Source organism: Gouania willdenowi, chromosome 14, assembly GCF_900634775.1.
Source record: "Gouania willdenowi chromosome 14, fGouWil2.1, whole genome shotgun sequence".
NCBI lineage: Eukaryota > Metazoa > Chordata > Actinopteri > Blenniiformes > Gobiesocidae > Gouania > Gouania willdenowi.
Genome location: NC_041057.1, coordinates 27,794,612 through 27,814,735, shown reverse-complemented (window position 1 = coordinate 27,814,735; position 20,124 = coordinate 27,794,612). Strand labels below are relative to the sequence as shown.

The following is a 20,124-nucleotide window of genomic DNA, read 5'->3' as shown; positions in this document are numbered from 1 at the left end:
TGCCTCCAGTGCTCATGATGTGTGGGAAATGTATTACGTTTTATTAACCAATTAAGCTTTTGTTTTATTGGATAAAACCTTTGAATTGGCTTTTTGTTCAACATTTAGATTGAATGATTATTTTATGAACTGCATGCAAAGTCCTTCATGTGTTTTTTATTTTATTTTTCTTTCATATTTGGCTTTCGTCTTTAATAATGTAAAAAGGCTGTTCCAGCATGTTCTACAAAGTGAAAAATTATTCATTGACATTGACTTTTTGTATGAATCTTTAATTAGTAGGGGGAAAGAAACTATTTAATTTAATGATGCACAGATGAGATTTCTAAGAAATTTCAACCCGTTTAAAGAAGGAGCTCATTGGTTTGGACTAACAAGCACATGGCCTCTTTTGTTTACTCTGTGTGTGCTGCATCAATAGATCGTGTGTACCTCTGCCACTTTGTTCCAGCTCAGAATGGGACTCTGAACACAAACTAGTAAGCATGCAGGGGCTTTTTTTCACTCTGGTTTGAGTGGCCCACATTCAGGCTGCAGGATTCTTATGGAGTCGTTCACAGCTTTTTACCTCCTGAGTGCCTGTGCTGGGTTATTTTCAGTGAGCGCAGATGGGATTAGACGACGGTGTCGTTCTGGAGGAGAGATCTTCCTCTTATGGGCTTTGGCTGCTCTTAATGGTCTGGTGTAGTTTTGTTTGACGACTGGAATGATGTGTAACGGAAAGATTATTCATTTCTGTTCTGTTTGCCCAGCCTTTTGCAATACTAAACTAATATGTCCTCATCAGACCCCCTATGCTTGCCCATGCTCAACTCGTTGATATTTGGTTTGTCTTTGTTTCAGGAACCGGCACCAGCATCCTGTCAGCCCTGCAGGACCTGCCCACAGCGATCTGGCCCTGTAGATCGAAGATGGAGAAACATCTGCAAGTCATCTCCGTGCTGCAGTGGGTTATCTCCTTCTTAGCTCTGGGTGAGTGAGAGATGTGCACGTTAGCTAAGCTGTAGAAAGCACAAATACCCTGTAGTCTTAGCTCATTAGTAGCCATAATCAGGCCAAGGCTGCTTCCACCACTGTGTGTTTCACGTGTTGTTCAAATGACTCTTGAGTGTGTTTGTGCTGCTATAGGCGCCGTCTGCACTCTGCTCCTGATCTACATGTTCTGGACTGACTGCTGGCTCCTTGCTGCCATTTACACAGCGTGGCTTATTGTGGACTGGAACACACCCAAAGAAGGTGAGGAGAAAAAGATGAAAACCAACCAACAAACAAAACAAAACACCGTAATTGCCGTACTATAAAGCGCACCGTGATATGGGCCACATTTCAATAATTTAGCCATCTTCTAAGATAAATCCACACAAAGGCCGCAGCATAACATTGGCAGCCCCTTATTGGCTGATGAGGGTGCCCTTCAAGCGACTCAGCCAATCAGAACGGGCAGGTAGGAGGATGCTGTACTCACGTTAGGTTTGACAGAGATTTCTGTGTTTCAACTGATAAGTTTCCATCTCCACATGAAGTTCTCCTCTACATATCACTACATATACGGCTTTTGGTGCCTCACAGACCACTAGGAGGCACGCATGGACAACCACACTCTGAGGAACGCTTCTATAATCAGATTTTTCTAGAAATAACTCCTCATAAGTTGTTGCAATGAATCCTAATCGATAGGCTAAAGCTCCAAATGTGTGACCATACATGAATGGACGTACAGATGAGCTTCTGCTGTTAGCGTGACGGTTTAGAGATGCCTACACTGAGACTCTCTGTGTAATTATTATTGGGAAACGATCACACAAAGGATAGCTGTCTAATGCTCTAACTGTGGAGAAAGCGCACAAATAAAAGTGACTTTCTGTTTGTCTGCTGAATCATTTGAGACTTGGAAGTATCGTAATAGGTTTTAAACATCTGTAGAAATGAATTATTGTCTTTGGCAGCAATTAGATTCATACTTATGGTAAGATGAAGCCTGATAAGTTTTACTACTTTGTGCACCCTGTGAAATTATAAGTAACAGTTGACTAGTTTACAATTAAAGCTACCATACTTGAAAATGTTTTCTTCGTTAATTTGATACATTACGCTAGAACGAGAGATCAGGGATCATATTTTTATTCATCACTAGTACTACTGACATTCAATGGGAATTTGCGGAAAAGTCTTTCATAACTTCTTTACATGTCTGTTTTTGATCACATAAGGTTCAATTGTATATATTATTGAGTGCTAAATAAAGTGGAAAATAAACAGCATGTTGACAATGAATGTAGAAGGGTCAGCATGGTAACAGCAACATGTAAGCATCAGTGTCAAATATATTGTGTCTTTTGGAGATTACATTAAAAATTGATATTTTTCTCCAGGATCAATTATTTATTTTAACCATGTCTGGATACGTTGTCATAGGTTCAAACTAATGTAGTGTGTAGTGCACTTTCATTTGCTGTTAAATAAATGTCAGTGACTGCCTGACTTTGTGATGTGCATCATTTTTTGGAACCATGACTCATATATTGTTTCTAGAACTGTTTTGTTATTTGGACAAGGAAAATGATTAATAAGTAAAATTGTCACGATCGAATCACCATCCTTGTAGTATCACAAAAAAAAAGCAATTCAATTCAACAATTGTCATCTCGAAACACTATCAAAATATAAATTCTTTTTTGGAAAAAAACGAAATCTATACATATATACAGTAGATATGTATATGCATATCTATATATGTGGGCGATGGCCTTGGAAGTAGCAATTAGAATCTTGATTTTATGTGGATCTGGTGAAGAATGGAAGTCATTTGGTTGAAGGAGGGGGTTCTGGAGTTCAGAATCAGAATCAGAAATGTTTTAATGGCCAAGTACAGTTTTTAGGACAGTACAAGGAATTTGACTTGGTAGTCGGTGCGCAAAACAAAAAACAAAGCAAAGAACATATATATATATATATATATATATACAGTGCAGCAGGTAATGTCTTCATGGAGGTGGTGATTGGGTGGGGGGGAGTTCAGTGGATGACTGGGGGTGTGTTCATGTGGATGGTGGCAGAGGTTGATCCTGCAGCTGAAATCTGGACCAGTTTGTTGGGGAGACCAAAGAGAAAGTCTATAAAAAAAAATGTATTAATCATTAATAAATTTGAGGTCTGCTGCACAGACAACACCTTTAACACATTCTACACATCATAATAAATATACATAATTACATATAAAAAAAAAACATCAACACATCATTGTAATCAATATGGAAATACATAGATAAAAATACACATTAGCTGTTGTGGTGGTCTTGATGAATGATAAAGCTTTACGGTTGTTCATCAAATGCGGACACAGAGTTTATTTGGTCAAAGGTTTTTGGGGAACAGGCCTGGGATTCAGAGGTAAACAAGATTTCAGCGTGTGTGTTTCAGTGAATCTGTTGTTGTTCAGTGCTATCAGTGCTATCAGAGTATGTTGCTGATAGCGGTAGTCATAACATAGTGGAAACTCCTCAGGCAGAGACCTTGGTGAATGCTATCAGTGTACGATGGTATCTGGCCTGCTTAGGGCAGTCTGACCAGAACTGACCAGTAGAGAGTTCTGTAATTACATATCATCAGCAGTCAGATCAAAAAGTGCATTCCACTTTTAATGCAAAATTCAGCATAGCTTGACATCAGATTCCCTTCTGAGCACGGGTGTTCATATAGGTTGTATGTACATAAAGGAAATATGCACATCCTTCCTGATTTAAGTAGAACATATTCAGAGTGCAGTACGAGTAAAATATTTTGTGCACATCTGAGGGTTGTTTGTTGAAAAAGGTCTTGAGGGGGGGGAGTTACAGTAGTCAAGGTGGGAAGTTACCTATGGAGTATGGAAAAGGATAGCATTGGTGGAGATTCATCTTTCTTAGCTCTTAATGTCTATATAGCAGTTCTAAATCATAGAACTACCATGTAGCTCAGAAAAGACTTCTGATCATTTTTTTTGTCCAGGTGGCAGACGGTCCTCGTGGGTGAGAAGCTGGACAGTTTGGACATATTTTCGCGACTACTTTCCCATCAGGGTAAGTAAAAGTGACATAATCAAACTCAGAAATCATAGGATTTCTCTTGCTTCCTGTTGTTGGATCAATGGAATGAGTGCACAATCAAACTATTGGCTGCAATGAACAGGTTAGAGCTTTTAGATAAGCTTATCAGCGGTGGATCCCGTATCAGCAGTCCGCTCCATGCTGCGTCTTGTCTCGGGCTGATTGTAATGTGTGTGACGCTCAATGGGAGTTTCAGACTTTGGACTACTTGATTGTCCAATAAGCAGTGCTAAGCTGTTTTTGTCTACAGTGGATGGTGGTGGTGGTGCGGTGCGTAACCCTACTGTGACTCTAAAGGTCAGCAGGCAGAGTTGAAGTGTGTTTGCTTGGATACAGTGTTATCCAATGAAGACTCTAATCTGGTAGTACATAATGTACTCAGGCAGTGGTTCTCAATGTTTTTTGGCTCAAGTACCCCCTTTTCTCTTATTTCTGAACCCAACTACCCCCTTATGTCCGACAACAACATTTTACACAGAATTCTGTGAAAAAACAACTATAGCGTAAAATAATGACATGAATGAGTGATAAAATTTTAAACCTGTTTATATTGTTAAAAAAAAATATATACTACTAAAAGACCTCTTTACAGTTAATTTGGGTCATTTTGCGATTACGTGACTTGTGGCGATGACGGTGTTCTGGTGAAGACATAATCCAAGATGGCGGCGGCCCGGACTCCAGCCGAGACTATTTAATAAGAGCCTTGAAAGACATGTATATAATGAAAAGTTGGATAGACTGAAGCATAAACACGCAGACTTTCACACGGACACACACTGACTTATTAAACACACACGGACCTCGGTAAACGCAGTAAACGGAACAGGCTTCACCGGACAGCTGGCACTAGGACCCGGAGGCGGAATAAATGTGTCCCCATACTACATTTTAGTGTTCTGTTCAAGACCACACTATCCGAGACCAAGACTTGCCCGAGACCAGAATGCACCAAGACCAAGACTTCCGGGAGCCGAGACCGAGACCAAGACCATAAACATTTTTTTTTTAATTTAAAAAAATATATAAATAAATAAAATTATGACAAGTTTCGACAGTTAAATAACATTCTCTCTTTAATTTTTATTTCTTTTAAATACATTTGACTGAGAAAAAAGGTGCCTGCAAAAAATTAACTAAAATATTAAAACTACTACTGCTACTGATAAATTCACAATTATTCTACATATATGAAAACAAGATTTTTATGTCAGCTGAATGTACAGCAAGTGTTTAAAAGCATTTTTGCCAATAAATAACATGGTGAAACTGAATAAAAGAAACTCAAACCCTGGAAAGTCATGTGACAAATCAATCAACAGTTCTTGTTGAGAAAGATTATTATTATTATGATACAGTGGAAACAGAAACTATAAAAAATAGTTATATTGTGAACCTATTTATATTGTAGGGAAGATATTATATACAAATATGTAATTGGAGTCTAAAGCCACAAAAAACACCACTTTAAAAAGAAAATAGACTAATATAAGACCTCTTTACAGTTGTTTGACTCATGCTGGCGATGACGCGCTGGTGACGACATAATCCAATATGGCCGCAGCCCGGACTACAGCCGACACTATGTGATAAAAGCCTTAAAAGACATGGATATAACGAAAAGAGTGGATGGACAGAGGCATTAACATGCAGACTTTCACACGCACACACACGGACTTATTAAACACACACGGACCTCGGTAAATGGAACAGGCTTCACCGGACGGCAGGCACTAGGACCCAGAGGCGGAGTAAGTGCGTCCCTGTACTGCATGTACAAGCTGTAATATCACCAGTTTATCATTTTACCTGTTGTTAGAGCTACTATCTTTACCAGGGAGCAAATATTTATTCCTGTTGATTGTTTTCCAGAGTTTTACTGGGCTTTTTACTGGTGATTAGTTTCTATTTCCCTTCGGCTCAGTGGTCCAAACTGAAATCGTAGCCAGACACACACACACGCACTCTCACAAACGCACACAGAGACTGCAGTCGCTACAGTCGCGTTCTGAAGGCGCCTTATACAAACCCTGCGTAAACAAACGGAGAAAGCCGCGGAAACAAACTAGTGCGAGCACATAGGAATCCAAAAAACGAATAGAAAAATGATATAGCTGAAAGTATTTAGAGGTAATTATCTCTTGGTGGGTCAAAATAAATAATAATAAACAACAAAAATAGAACCCATCAGGGTCGAGACAGTTCATATGCATGTTAAACATATCATATATAAAATCAGGGGTTCTCAGTTTTCATTTTTATATCAACAATACAACAAAAAAGAAAAGTACAACATTCATCGCGACAAAAACGGAAGACCACAAACACCTGCATGCGCGACGATCACTCCCTTTACACCATGTGCACGCCACTTGAACACAATACACTTACAAACATACACACCTACAACTACTGTATATACTCACACAATCAACACAAATGTCCTGTACACACTGCAACTTTTTCACAGCACCCCCATGTCTTCAACCTCAATCATTCCTATTATCAATAAAACATTATAATTTGTTTTATCACTTTTAAAACTCAATAAACATTTATTTGTAGTGTGATTTTAACTTTATCAAAACGCACAAGCAAAACCAAACAACCAAGAAAAGTTCAATGCATCTTAACTGATATATTTGTTTGCCTTTACATTCTGAATACTGACAATTATGCTTCTGGCTATGAAACTATTCTAGAATAAGACTTTAATAAGTTGTCACAGATGTGTAGTTTCACAATAGTAACAAGTAAAAGCATCAAAAATAGCAACAGCGCTAAAAACTAAGTAAAATTATACAGTTCTTGTTGAGAAAAAATATTAATATTCTGGATACAGTGGAAACAGAAAGTAGAAAAATATTATTTATATTAGATTTATATTTTGAACCTGTTTATATCGGTTCAAAATATAAAAAAGGGGCCTGAGGCTATTTTTTTCCTGACAATGCGAGCCACAAATGATAATTACATGCAAATTAACAAAAAAAGATTATTTTAGGCTATTTTGGGTTAAACATATAACTTTGCTGTTGATTGGTGACATAGAACACAGACTTCCACTTTCATATTTTAACTTTGTAAAAAAAAAACAAACAGATTTTTTCTGACATATTATACTATACTATGCATTATAATTGTTTGACCCAAATTTAAAACAACTTCTTATATCAGAAAGTGTTCTTAAACCAAAAGTTTTAACAAAGTTGCCAAAAGCATTTGAACAAGTTTTTGCAGTTTGCAGTCCCTCCAGGATTTTGCAGCCAATTTCTGTGATTGTTGTGGCCTAGAATACCTGATTTTATGGCAGGTTTTTCAAAAAACTGTGGCACAAGTTGTGTCATTTTGAGTCTTTATTATTTTCTATAACTTTGTCTAAACTGGTCAATTTGGCAAACAATTCCATCACATTTTAAAGGTTTTCAGTGCGGAGAATATTACATAGAGAATCAGTTAAAGTTGTTGAAACGAAACCAAAAAAATTGTAAAAAAAATAAATAAATGGGTCTTTTCCTGTGAGAATCTCATCAATACATTTGTGCATCAATTTTTAATTTTGCCCCGGTACATTTAGGAAGCCTTACTGCCCATCTCACTGTAGCGGGAGGGAGGAGCTGCTGCATCGGGGGGTGCGAAGTGTTCATGACAATGACATAACCAAAAGGGACCTTTAGGGGGAGCGCTAAGCACAAGTTACTTAGTTCTTCTTTAAAGCTGCACTTGAACCATGACAGAGGGGCATGGCTGAATTGAAACTGTAAATCCCGTCCCCTACTCTGATAATCCCTCCCAGTCTCCTCCTCTCACGGAAGTGCACAAAATTGCGCACGAGAGCTGATCGTGCACTACCGGTAAAACTCGTTGCCACGCAAAAGGACGCACACAAATTATAGAAGAATGGAACATTAGATTACCTGTCTAGAAAGAAAACAGCCACTTGAGCGTCCAAAGTTAGTCTATGACTGAAAACAAGTTGGTACCGTGCACGCACTTCACCATATATCGCGGCAGCCAATGAGGAGGCTCCGTCATGGTCTCTGCTCACCCCTCCTTTCTCTAAATCCTGTGATTGGAGCTGGAGGGGGTGACCGCCAAGACTTTGTCTTCCGGGGTTTTGTTTACTAAAATACTTCATAAGGCACAGACAGCATTCAGACATACAATCTTTTCAGAAATGATGACTTTTACGATATACTATATGATGCTAATAAGAATTTTTCTTTAATTAAAGAAAATAATTCGAGTACCACAGTTTTTAGTAGTTGCGATCACAACATTGCAAATTCCTGGAGGGTCTGAGTTTGGTTCACAAAAACCAGCTTAGGTTTACAGCTGGGACTAATAACGTTGTTAGAGCTCCTCCCTAAACCGGCCTCCCCTGGCCCTCGCCCTGCGGGGCTATTAACAAAAATCATTATTGTAAGAAAATGTTTAGGTGAATAAATCACCTTTGCTCTATCAAAGTGGAAGCATCTCATCTAATTTATGCTTTTCGAGTCGATCACATGTCATTCACAAAATGAGTTATCACCTTTTAAAGGTGGCTTATATTTAATTAAAAAATATTTTATTTTTTTTTCATATCACATCTGAATAAGAATACCTTATTTATTATTATCTCTTGCCACAAAGTGTGGAAGGGGATATAGGTTTGAGCTCCGTCCATCCGTCCGAGTTACAGCTTTTCTCAGAAACCGTTTAAGAAAGGATAACCAGGCTTCAGGTTATCAGTTCCTAGATGGAGTTTGAAAATGAAAAGTGCGCGTTATTGCCCTGGTTCAGTTTTTTATTTGGTGGGGGATGTCTTCTTTTTTATGTTGGTTTGAAGTGTTTTTTAATGATCTTGGGAGAAATATCAGGCCAGACTGTAGTTGAATTTTGTAAACACAGTCCATCGTCTAAATCTGCACTGTCATGCTGTCATAAGTGTGTGAACCTTCAACATGAGTTGGAAGCAAAGCAGTCAAAGTCTAAGTCAGTGATGATGTAAGAATGAGCGTGTTAGGATGGCAGTACTGCTGTTGTTGTGTTGCAGTGAATGTTGTCCTGCCCTCACATTTCTGCGTCTCCCTGTGACTGAAGTGTTTAAAGCTACGTCCATCTCTCCTGGACTCACGTTAATCCCTCACATTCTCACTCCATCCATCGTGATCTCCTTCACTAATGGGATTATGCAACTGTTTGACTGGCTGCTGATCGAGCTTTGTGTACACATTGCGATGGATCCAAGTCAACGCTTCAGATCAGAACATAGTTGTGTGCAAATTTAGGTTTTACAGCAATAGACTGGAGCTGAAAGCCATCCATCCATCCATCCAGTTTCTGCTGCTTATCTGTGATCAGGTCACCTAAAAGGTCCCTGAAAGTTTATTGCAGAACAGACGCACACTGGAGCAGTTTTATGATTGTACCTGAGCAGGCCAGAGACATCGTCTAGTTCATACTGATAAGAATGTCCCACTTTTACCCTGACATAGTGACACGCCCACTGGCTCTATGGTGTTTGTTCACCCAGGTTCAGTGTTTAGAGGACAATTAAACAAAAATAGTGAAGTAAATATCACCGTAAAATAGGGATGTAACGATTCACTCAACTCCCGATACGATTCGATTCACGATACTGGGTTCACGATACGATTCTGGGACTGTACTTAAATGACTGAAAAATATTCCTTTATTTTTTGGGGGGGGAAAAAACTAGAAAATACTACTATTTTCCTTTTATTTTTCATTGTCAAAAGAATCCCTTGATGAACTATTCAAACAATGCAATTTAACTATAAATAAATCTTGAATGAAATAAATAAAGGAATAATACAAATGAAGAAGCCTATTCATTTAAATTCTGGTTCCATAAAAAACAATACAAAACTGCATAATAGTTTTTTTTTTTTTTTTTAAAGCGCAACTGAAAATGTATTTTGTGAAAAACAGTCTGCACTATATTTGCGTCAGATATTTGTTTGAACCAGCAGAGGGCGATGCTAACCCAGTGGTCGGTTGGCATGCAGCTAAGTGCAGTGAAGAAGAGATGCTATGCTAGCAGACAGAGCTAATAGAAAAACGTGACTTTTACAGATATTCACTTAATATTACAGACATTCTTTTGGTGCTAAAGGGGTAAGGAATCATTTATGAATATGTTTAAGAGTAGAAGGCGGCCAGAAAGAAAGTATTAGCAGATTTCGCCCGCCGCCATGACTTCTGGTTAGCGCCCTCTGCTGGTTAAAAAAAGTACTGCGATTCAATTTTCACAGCATCGATGTGAACCTTGATACCTATGAATCGATTTTTAACTGCCTTACGATTAATCGTTACATCCCTACCGTAAAAGTTTACTAATGTTTTCATTTATTTATTAGAAAACCCACAAAACACAAAACAAACAGAAATACATCAAACCAGGAAAAACCTAAATAAAATGACAACAAAAATGCACAAAAAGACTTGAAAACAGATGAAAAAAACACAAAAATACACAAAACAACAGGACTCAAAGACTGCTAACCTCCACCAAGCACCAAATACTCTCCTTGCCAGATATCTTCAGTTATCTAGATTAGTGACTGATCATGGTTCTATGATCAGAGTCTATGGGTCATGACTATAATGAGGCTTGGAAGACATTTCTAACCCATTAATAACAATATAGTAGGTCCAAATGTGTGGACATCTCCAGTTTTTTATAAAAATCGCGATGGAATTCTAAATCCGGATCAGTTCCGGATGAAACTCGTTGGAGTAAATAAGGAACTCATAACTGAATCAAATTCCATAAACATCAGTCAGTTACGAACCGAGATATGAATTTTAGAAATGTCGCCAATAATAAGAGATAGGGATTTTCGAACTGATCAAGATCAGTATATTGATCCAGATCCCCTCCAAAATGTGTTTGAATCCTCCATGGCGTAAGGTCTTTTTTCTTGTTAAAATTTTGTAAAAATCCATTGAAACCTGCTAACAGACAAACAAACAAATGAATTAACACTCCTTGGCGGAGATAAAAATAACTAATATATTATGCTTTTTGAAACAAACACAGACTTCAGAATAAATACTTGTAATAGTAATACAAAAAATATGGGCTACTATGCTATGAATAAAAATGTTGGCTCATAATGTATTAATATTACAAAAGTTTTTGGTCTATACCTTAACAAATTCTAGACATTTTCATAAAGTCCTGTTTTGACTTTGCCTGACAGTGTTTTTTTATTGAAAGTGTACGGTTACCGAAGTACAAGTACGTAGCGTTTTAGGGTTAGGATTAGGTTATAACCCAATATCTCACCAATATTTAGGGTTAGAGTTAGGTTTAGGTTTAGGTAAGGTTTAGTCTTAGTCACGTGACCTAAACTGGCCAAATAGGGGCGCTGCGTATAGATAGAATGTCGGTATATTGATATGGCAACCGTACGGATAGCCACTGCCTTTTTTATTCCACAGTTCAAATACAGCTGTGCTTGTTAAAAGGTGACCTTTGTTATCACCCTGATGTAAAGCCACCGCCATTACAGAATAACTTGTGCAGTAATTTCCAGTATTTTCTGTCCTGTGTTCTCTCTTCCATCAGCCTTATTCCTTTCTCATGAGTGTTTGTTTAAATCTATTTATGTATTTGTCATATTCTGGTCAGTGTAGCCTTTCAGCTTTGTCTTCTAATGTGTTTTTAGTCCATCTTCAATCAAATCTATTGTTGTCCTGGTGTCAAAACACACCATGTTTTACATTGGTTATCTTATAGAAAAAGGGGGGTTTTCTTCACATACCCATACATTTGCTCACGTGGTTTGCTCTGCTATATATACAGTAGAACAGTGGTTCTCAATCTTTTTCGCCCCTATACCTTTTCATATCATTAGTACCCTCTCTATAATTTCATACACTTTTTGATTTGTGGAACAGCGGGCTGTCCTAAACACCTAACTGTAATTGTGTCTCGAACATTGGTTCCCTAAAGCTTATTAATCTACAAAATCAAGACAATTAATGTTATTTAATGTGGAATTTATTTTATTTTTTTAAATACCATGTAACTTTTGTGTGAATGCTTCAGCATAAAATAATCCTGTTTCAAAAAATTACAAGAAAATACTGTATTTTATTAAACAATAGTTTAATTGTTAGTTTGTTGTGAATTTGTTCAAAAATTGCCTAAAACAGAACTAGGAATATTTCCTGATTATTTTTTAAGTAATTGTTAAATCTTTCTGAGTTCCCCCTGCAATGTGATCCTCTACCCCTATGGGTACACGTACCCCTATTTGCAGAGGTGACAAAGTAGAAATACTTTATTAATTACTGTACTTAAATAGTTTTTTTTGGTATCTGTCCTTTACTTGAGTATTTATTTTTTTGGCAACTTTTTACTTCAAAAACCTTGATGTTCTGATTGACTCAGATCTTACATTCAGCAGTCAGATCAAATCTATCCCAAAAACATCTTCTACCACCTAAAGAACATCTCCAGAGTGAAAGGTTTAATGACTCAGAAAGATCAGGAGAAACTGGTCCATGCTTTTATCTCCAGCAGACTGGACTATTGTAATGGTCTTCTGACAGGAATCCCCCAAAAGAGCATCAAACAGCTACAGCTGGTTCAGAACGCTGCAGCTCGGGTCTTAACCAGAACAAAGAGGTCAGAACACATTACTCCAGTTTTAAAGTCTTTACACTGGCTCCCAGTCAGCCTCAGAATAGACTTTAAAGTTTTGCTACTGGTGTATAAATCTGTGAATGGGTTTGATCCAGAATACATCAGTGACATGTTAGTCAGGTATGAACCCAGAGGGTCTCTCAGATCTATGGACACAGGTCAGATAGTGGAGCCCAGAGCTCACAGTAAACATGGTGATGCTGCTTTTAGTTGTTATGCTGCAAAGAAGTGGAACAAACTGCAGCAGAGCTGAAGTCAGCATCTAATGTGAACATTTTTAAATCAAAGTTAAAGGAACTATTTTTCTCTACTGCGTATGATTGAGAGAGAGATTTTTGGTCATGTTGATGATGTAATGTGTTTGTTGATGATTTTAATTGATTTTACTGATGATTTTAAATGTTCTTATTGATTTTAAACAGTTGAATGTTTTATCATGTAAAGCACATTGAGTTGCCTTGTGTGTGAAATGCGCTATACAAATAAATTTGTAACAGATTAAATTTATTTCCATGTACCAGTTTTCTACAAGTTCTTAGAAATGTTAAACTCAATGCTGCTCTGGGATTTATTGAGCATTTGCACTTTTTTTTCTTGACACATTTTATTTACAAATTGTATTTATTGTGAGTGCTAAATTCTCCGGGTGTAAAGGTAAAGGTAACAGATTTAACTTGTTTCCACGTACCAGTTTTTAACAAGGTTTAAAAAAAATGTGTAATTTGCTGGTTTAAAAACCCTCTCATTGAAGAGACATTTACTTTTTACTTTTTTTTAAAAAAAATTAAGTACATTTAGCCCCCGTGTAGCATGTACTTTTTTACTTTTACTCAAGTAAGGGAGCCACTTCAATACTTTCACTTTTACCATAGTCGTTTTTTTATTCAAGTATGTATACTTTTACTTGAGTACTGAAGACTAGTTCTTTAGCCACCATTGCCTATTTGAGAACCACTGCAGTTTAGAATCATTACCAAACGTGGCAGCAGCTCTAATTTGGCCTATTTCTTTGAGTAAAGCAAGGACGGTCTCCCATCCTGAAAGTGTAATATCTTTAAAGAGATGAAATGAGCACAAGTTCTAGTTGAGTTCATTAAGATGCTGAGTAACCACTTCTGTTCATCACTGTTTCTTCATGTCTTACTCCGTCTTGTGCAGCATTATGTCCCCTGTTTGGAAGCCGGCCTCACACTGGCTCTTTGTGCTTTTTGTTCTTCAGCTGATTAAAACACACGACCTGCTGCCCAGCCGGAACTACATCTTTGGATACCACCCTCACGGGATCCTCTGCTTCGGCGCGTTCTGCAACTTTGGAACGGAGGCAACCGGGTTCTCCAAGAAATTTCCTGGCATCAAGCCTTCCCTGGCTACCCTAGCGGGGAACTTTCGCATGCCCGTCCTCAGAGATTACCTGATGTCTGGAGGTCAGCCTGATAGAAGTTCATAAAAAGTCTGATGCGGTAGATAACTCAAAGGTCTGCTAGAAACCTTTGAACTATTGCACGGCTGAAGCGGCTTTTGTTTACTTAGATATGCTGATTCTACAGATTTGTGGAGCTGAAACTCCCCTCAGGAGCTGTTTGTTCATCAGGCTCATTTTTGCTCTCTATCAGTTACTGTATTGATACACTCAGGGTCAGACATGGCTAGCTTTCATCACAGCAGTGATTGTCTGATCCCAGGGCCACATGATCAACATTCATATCAGCATTTAGAATGATGACCACTCTGAGCATTAATACATACATAATTAATGTTTTTGTTTTTGGCTTATTTTGTGTAACTAGTACAGTGCCTGCCGGAAGTATGTATTCATATAGTGGGAGGAGCTTAAGTAGAGTTGTCAACTATGGCCAAATGAGTATGTGTTTGAAGGTTGGATGTACAAAGAGGTGTACATACTCTGTACTAGTGTTATAAAGGGGTATTATTGCAGGTTTCTCTGGTTTAATTCTATGGGACATGTGCACGATAAATTGTTAAATAAAATTTGCACCAATGGACTTAAACAAATAGATAATAAATGTCCTGGAGCATCCCCTGTCCTTAGACCCTCCTTTGGCAAGGAAAAACTCAGAAAAACCAGAGGGAAAATTAAATACACACCAACATGTTATGTACATCCAACATGCTACCATAGAGATGAGAGACAGAAAACAGGTGGGTTTTACACCAAAGGCCCCTCAGCAGATTCTTCTCATATTCTGCCTGTGGCACGGAGCGTGCATTGTAACAGCCTCACATGCTTCCCCACATGCTTTTGTTTTGCTTTTTCTTATTTAAGTAAGGTGCACATTAGGTTATAAACACGTGAATGAAAATATCAGCGTTTATAATCTTTCCGTGTACGTTATAGTAGTAGTAGTAGTAATAGTAGTACAGGGTTCTCAAGTTTTGAACTCAGTTCAGAGTGAGACTTTGGCTGCAGTGGCGGGTTAGGTAGAATCTGATAAAAAACATAAATTTGTACAACCAAACCTTTTTTTTTGAGGGCATTCATTTTATTTTTTCATTTTTTTTGCTCATTTGGTGTCCTTTGGTTTGTGTTTTGCGTGTTTTTGGAGTCATTTTGTGTAACTTCGTTATTGTTTTTTTTCATAATTTTGCTCAATTTTCATAATCTTTTGTTAGTTTTGTGTGTTTTTGAAGCCATTTTGTGCGTTTTTGTTGTCATTTTGAAGATTTTTTTGGCTCATTTTGTGTAATTTTGTGTTTTTTTGTATGTTTTTAAAGTCATACATTGTATATTCATTGTCATTTTTTATTTTTTTGCTCATTTGATTTCCTTCGATTTTTGTTTTGTGTGTTTTGGAAGTCATTTTGTGTAACTTTGTTGTTTTTTTTATATCTGCTCAATTTTCATATTTTTTTATGTATTTTTGCTGATTTTTTTTGTCAGTTTTGTGTATTATTCTTGTTATGCATGTTTTTATTCTTTGTGTATAGTTATAGTTGTGTGTATTTTTGGAGAAAATTTGTGTATTTTTGTTGTCTTTTAGAGCCATTTCTGTCATTTAAAAAAAAATGATTAATTTTGTGCATGCTTTCTGTGTATTTTTGTTGTCCTTTTTGTTTTTTTTGTCATTCTGTGTGTTAACTTTGGGGGAAGCACAAAATTAGACCAAGGTGGTCCCGGGGCCAGCAGTTGCCCATGTCTGCTCCTGGTTATTCTACAAATTGTTAAAAAAATGGAAGTGTAGACAAATCTTTAGACCAAATAATCAATTTTATTTGATCACATTTGCTTCGAGCAGCTTCCCTAACTAGAGTTTATCCTCTTTCAGGAATCTGCCCTGTGAACAGGAACTCCATCGACTACCTGCTGTCTTGTAACGGAACGGGCAATGCTGTAATCATTGTTGTTGGAGGAGCAGCGGAGTCACTGCAGTGTGCGCCAGGCAGGAACTCAGTCACCCTGAAAAACCGAAAGGGCTTTGTGAGGCTGGCCCTCCAGAAAGGGTGAGCCTTCATTAGAGCACACTAAAAACTGCCTTTTAAACAAAACAACCACCTGATTCCTTCTTAAATAGAGCTGAGGATTATCATATTGTTGCATATTGGCTCCTCGTCCAAGAAGCTTAAAGCTGGTTGGAAAAGACGGGCAGCTATGCTATGTGAACTCACAGTTATGAAGTTAGCATTCCAGCAGGTGTTAGCCCCAGAAAGAGAAATACAAGGTCAATCCAAACATTTCCACAGCTTATGAACTAAGCTTATGTTATAACTTCATAACAACAATTAACAAATAAAGAAGTCGGCTGTGTTATTATCTAATATCAATATGTTTTTAGGTGCACTGTTAGCAATAAATGCAGAGAAATATTGGAAAATGATTTTTGATAAAAAGGAACTTGGCCAGTGTTTGAAAGCTAGCTCTAGAAGCTGTAAGTAGATTTAAAAAATACCTATACATAATGGTTATACATAATGAGCTGATTGTTTCCATCATATTAAATATACACCACACTTGCATAACTGTACATATTTGACTTTGTACACATGAAACCAAGTGAACTCCCAATGTATACATAAGAGCTCCAATCAGGACTAAACTACATTTCATAGAAAATATTAACTTGGAGGGTTTGTATTGATTTAGTCTTTTAGTAAACAAATATGACACATTTTCACATTTTAGCTGTGGAATCAAAAGTTTAGATCCACATTTTTAATGTTGCTGTTGTTATTTTTTAATTCATGCTTCCTCAGGTCGGACCTGGTCCCAGTTTATTCCTTTGGTGAGAACGACGCCTACAAGCAGGTGATCTTTGAAGAGGGAACTCGCTGGAGGTCGTGGCAGAAGAGGCTGCAGAAGATATTTGGCTTCGCCCCGTGCCTTTTCCACGGATGTGGCCTGTTCTTTGACAACTCCTGGGGCATCGTGCCTTTCTGCAAGCCTATCACCACCATCGGCAAGTGCGACATCCAATCTGTAGAGGTTCTCACATACCAAAGCAGTGGTTTACCTGGCAACATTAGTAGAGCTTCTGATTTTTTTTTTCAAATTTTCCTAGTTTTAGAGTTTATACTTTTCTGCTTCAGTTTACCCTTTTCCATTTTTAGTTTTATTTTTTTGGGGTGGGGGGGGCGATTTCCATGGTTATATTTATTTTGTATTTTTTTCTGCACCAGGAACAATCAACAATGCAATAACCCGACAGCATACATCCAGAGAACAACATTTACAAATTCTTACAGTAAACTGTTTGTGTGTGTGTGTGTGTGTGTGTGTGTGTGTGTGTGTGTGTGTGTGTGTGTGTGTGTGTGGGGGGGGATATAAGATATAATAATAAATATGGTAATAATTATAATAATAATTATAATAACAACAAAAGAGAAAAAAAGCAAATAAAGAAAAAAACAAATAACAAAATAAGAAATATCTACATTGACTAGTTTCTGTTTCATCACCTTTCCCTAATCGAAAGTGATTACAGGCTATTAAACTCTGAAATCATGCACAATACATTTATTTGAGTTAACTTTTGTTATTAATTTCATATTTCTCTGCTGTATTTGTGCTGACCACCCATTTTAAGGTGTAAAATTGCGAGTAAATGTGTGATATGGTCCCAAAATATGTGTATGAGTCCTGAAATTTGTAATATGACATCTTTTTATGTCATTTTTTGTGCAAAAATTAAGATTTCTGTCTCTTTGTCTACCCGTTTGCGTTGAAAAATAGCGTGTAATTACATGATATTGTCTCAAAACATACACGTGAGGGTATATTATTGATGACAAGCATTTTTTAGAATTGTTTTGCAATGTCTGAAATGTAAACGTGTTAACAGAAAGTCTGGATGAGAAATTGCTCTGTACTTTTAAAAACCTTCTTATGCAACATATTTGTCGTGTTTCTGCTCCCATAGCTGATGGTTGGTGACATGCTCTGAAGTGTCTCAGTCAAAGAAAAAGACTATCTTGTATAATATTTTGTTTACTAATCATCATTTTTTGGACACTTTCTATAATTTTTACATTATAACCGCAGGGGACTTCTTTTTTTATGGACTATGAGACAAGCCAAGAGATACCCTAAACCATTGTTTCTCAAATGGGGGTATGTGTACCCATAGGGGTATGCGATTGCACTACAGGGGGTATTTGAGAGAGAGAAAGTGGAAAATTAACAAATAAAGAATTAAAAATATGGTGTTTTATAATGTTTAAAAGTGAAAAATGTTAATCATAAAAATGATGATAGAAATGATCTTGATTATGATCATGGTGCCAGGATAATTCACACTTTAAAGGCTTGGAAGAAATGCCTATCACCATTAATAACCATACAGTACGTCCAAAATGTAATGGATTCTTCCATGGTCTACGTAAGGTTAAAAATTTGTCAAAATTTGTTAAGTACTTTTCACGTAATCCTGCTAACAGGCAAATAAACAAATAAATAAACACTGGTGAAAATATAATAAATAATCCTTGGTGGTGGTAATATACCAACCATGAAAATGTTCTATTGTATTGACCGATTAAATATATTTGTATTAGCTTTTAATAGCTCTAAAGGTAAAATCAGGCCTTTTGTATATATGTCAATGTAAAAAACAAAAAAAAACATTTAAGTCTTACACTTGTAAATAATCTCCCTTGTGTGTTTGTACAGTTGGGGAACCGATCACAGTGCCAAAGATAGAGAACCCGACAGATGACACAGTGGATATCTACCACAGAATGTACATCCAGTCCCTACAGTGCCTCTTTGATAAGTACAAGACTCGCTTTGGGCTGAAGGAGAGCGATGACCTGTACATTCAGTGAGACGCCGGGAGGCCCACTGAGGCTCTGAACTGTAGCAGCATCTCCAGAATCCTCCTCTCGTCCCACCTCAGTGCCTGGTTCATCTCCATACACGACGTGCACATGTGCCAAAAGAAAGCATTGGTTCCAGTTCTCTCAGGAAAAAAAAAAAGAGTGCCTTCATCTCCCTTTTCAACTTTTCAATTGAGGATGCTCATGTTTGGACATCTTATCAGTGCAGAGAAGGCCAAGCTTTACTAGAGGGAGCTGGAAAGTAAGAAAAAACGTGTCAAGGCTCTAGTTGAAGCCATGCATTCACGTAGCTCCTTGCTAAGCTTTGTAGGATCCTATTACATGCTGAAAGCACAAACAATGCAAACAAAAGGTGCCATGTTAATACTGGCAACATGAGCCCAAAGGTTAATTGAGCCAAAGACATCTGATGTCCTGAAACATGCGTAGATCTCCCCCTCATGTAGCCCACAAAGGCGATTTCTTGAGAATTGCCATACATATCAGTGCCTGGGATTGTGAAAAGCCATGAAGTATTAATTGTTTTCTGTAGAGTGGATCAAGCCTGTTTTAGGTGTTTGTCCCTCAAATAATAACTAATGCACTTTTTGTATTGCCAATCACCCTCTGAGGTTTGTCCTTGAGTCCGAGTACTTTGTTTTTTCCCTGGTTTCCATGTATGACCTGGATTCGTTTTCCCAAGACGGTAAAAACTGTCAGGATTTCTTGAATCTTTAAGCTTTTTGAAGAGTTTTGATCACTGAGGGAAAAAGATGGCGTATCGTTGAGGATGTGAAAATGTAGTCTGATGATTTCTCTTTGGAAATGTGCAATGGCTGATAAAAAAAATGGTAACACCTGGTAATTTGTCATCGCAGATAAGCTGTATGTGATGGTTTTGGAAAATGTATAGAATGTGAAGCTTGTGTCGTGTTGATGGGATAAAGACCATCAGGGCACCAAAAAGCCTCTGAGTTTCACCACCGTGATCAGAGAGCAAATGTTTGTGCAATAATAAATGTGCATGCAATAAACAACGCAGGGTCTGATGAGTCATCATCTGATTGTGGATATTTAAATTAAACTTTTGTATATTTTCAGAAGGGGAAA

The 20,124-nt window shown here is 37.4% G+C and overlaps 1 protein-coding gene across 1 annotated transcript in view; it reads left to right on the top strand.

Moving 5' to 3' along the window:
• The window catches only part of dgat2 (diacylglycerol O-acyltransferase 2), a 20,827-nt gene extending 703 nt beyond the window's left edge, over positions 1–20,124 (top strand). Inside the window, exons 2-8 of the mRNA XM_028466095.1 lie at positions 844–972; positions 1,129–1,236; positions 3,988–4,058; positions 13,967–14,171; positions 16,032–16,206; positions 16,957–17,159; positions 18,869–20,124. Of these exons, the coding sequence (XP_028321896.1) occupies positions 844–972; positions 1,129–1,236; positions 3,988–4,058; positions 13,967–14,171; positions 16,032–16,206; positions 16,957–17,159; positions 18,869–19,023 (1,046 nt within the window). The 3' untranslated portion in view covers positions 19,024–20,124. The remainder of the gene's footprint in view (positions 1–843; positions 973–1,128; positions 1,237–3,987; positions 4,059–13,966; positions 14,172–16,031; positions 16,207–16,956; positions 17,160–18,868) is intronic.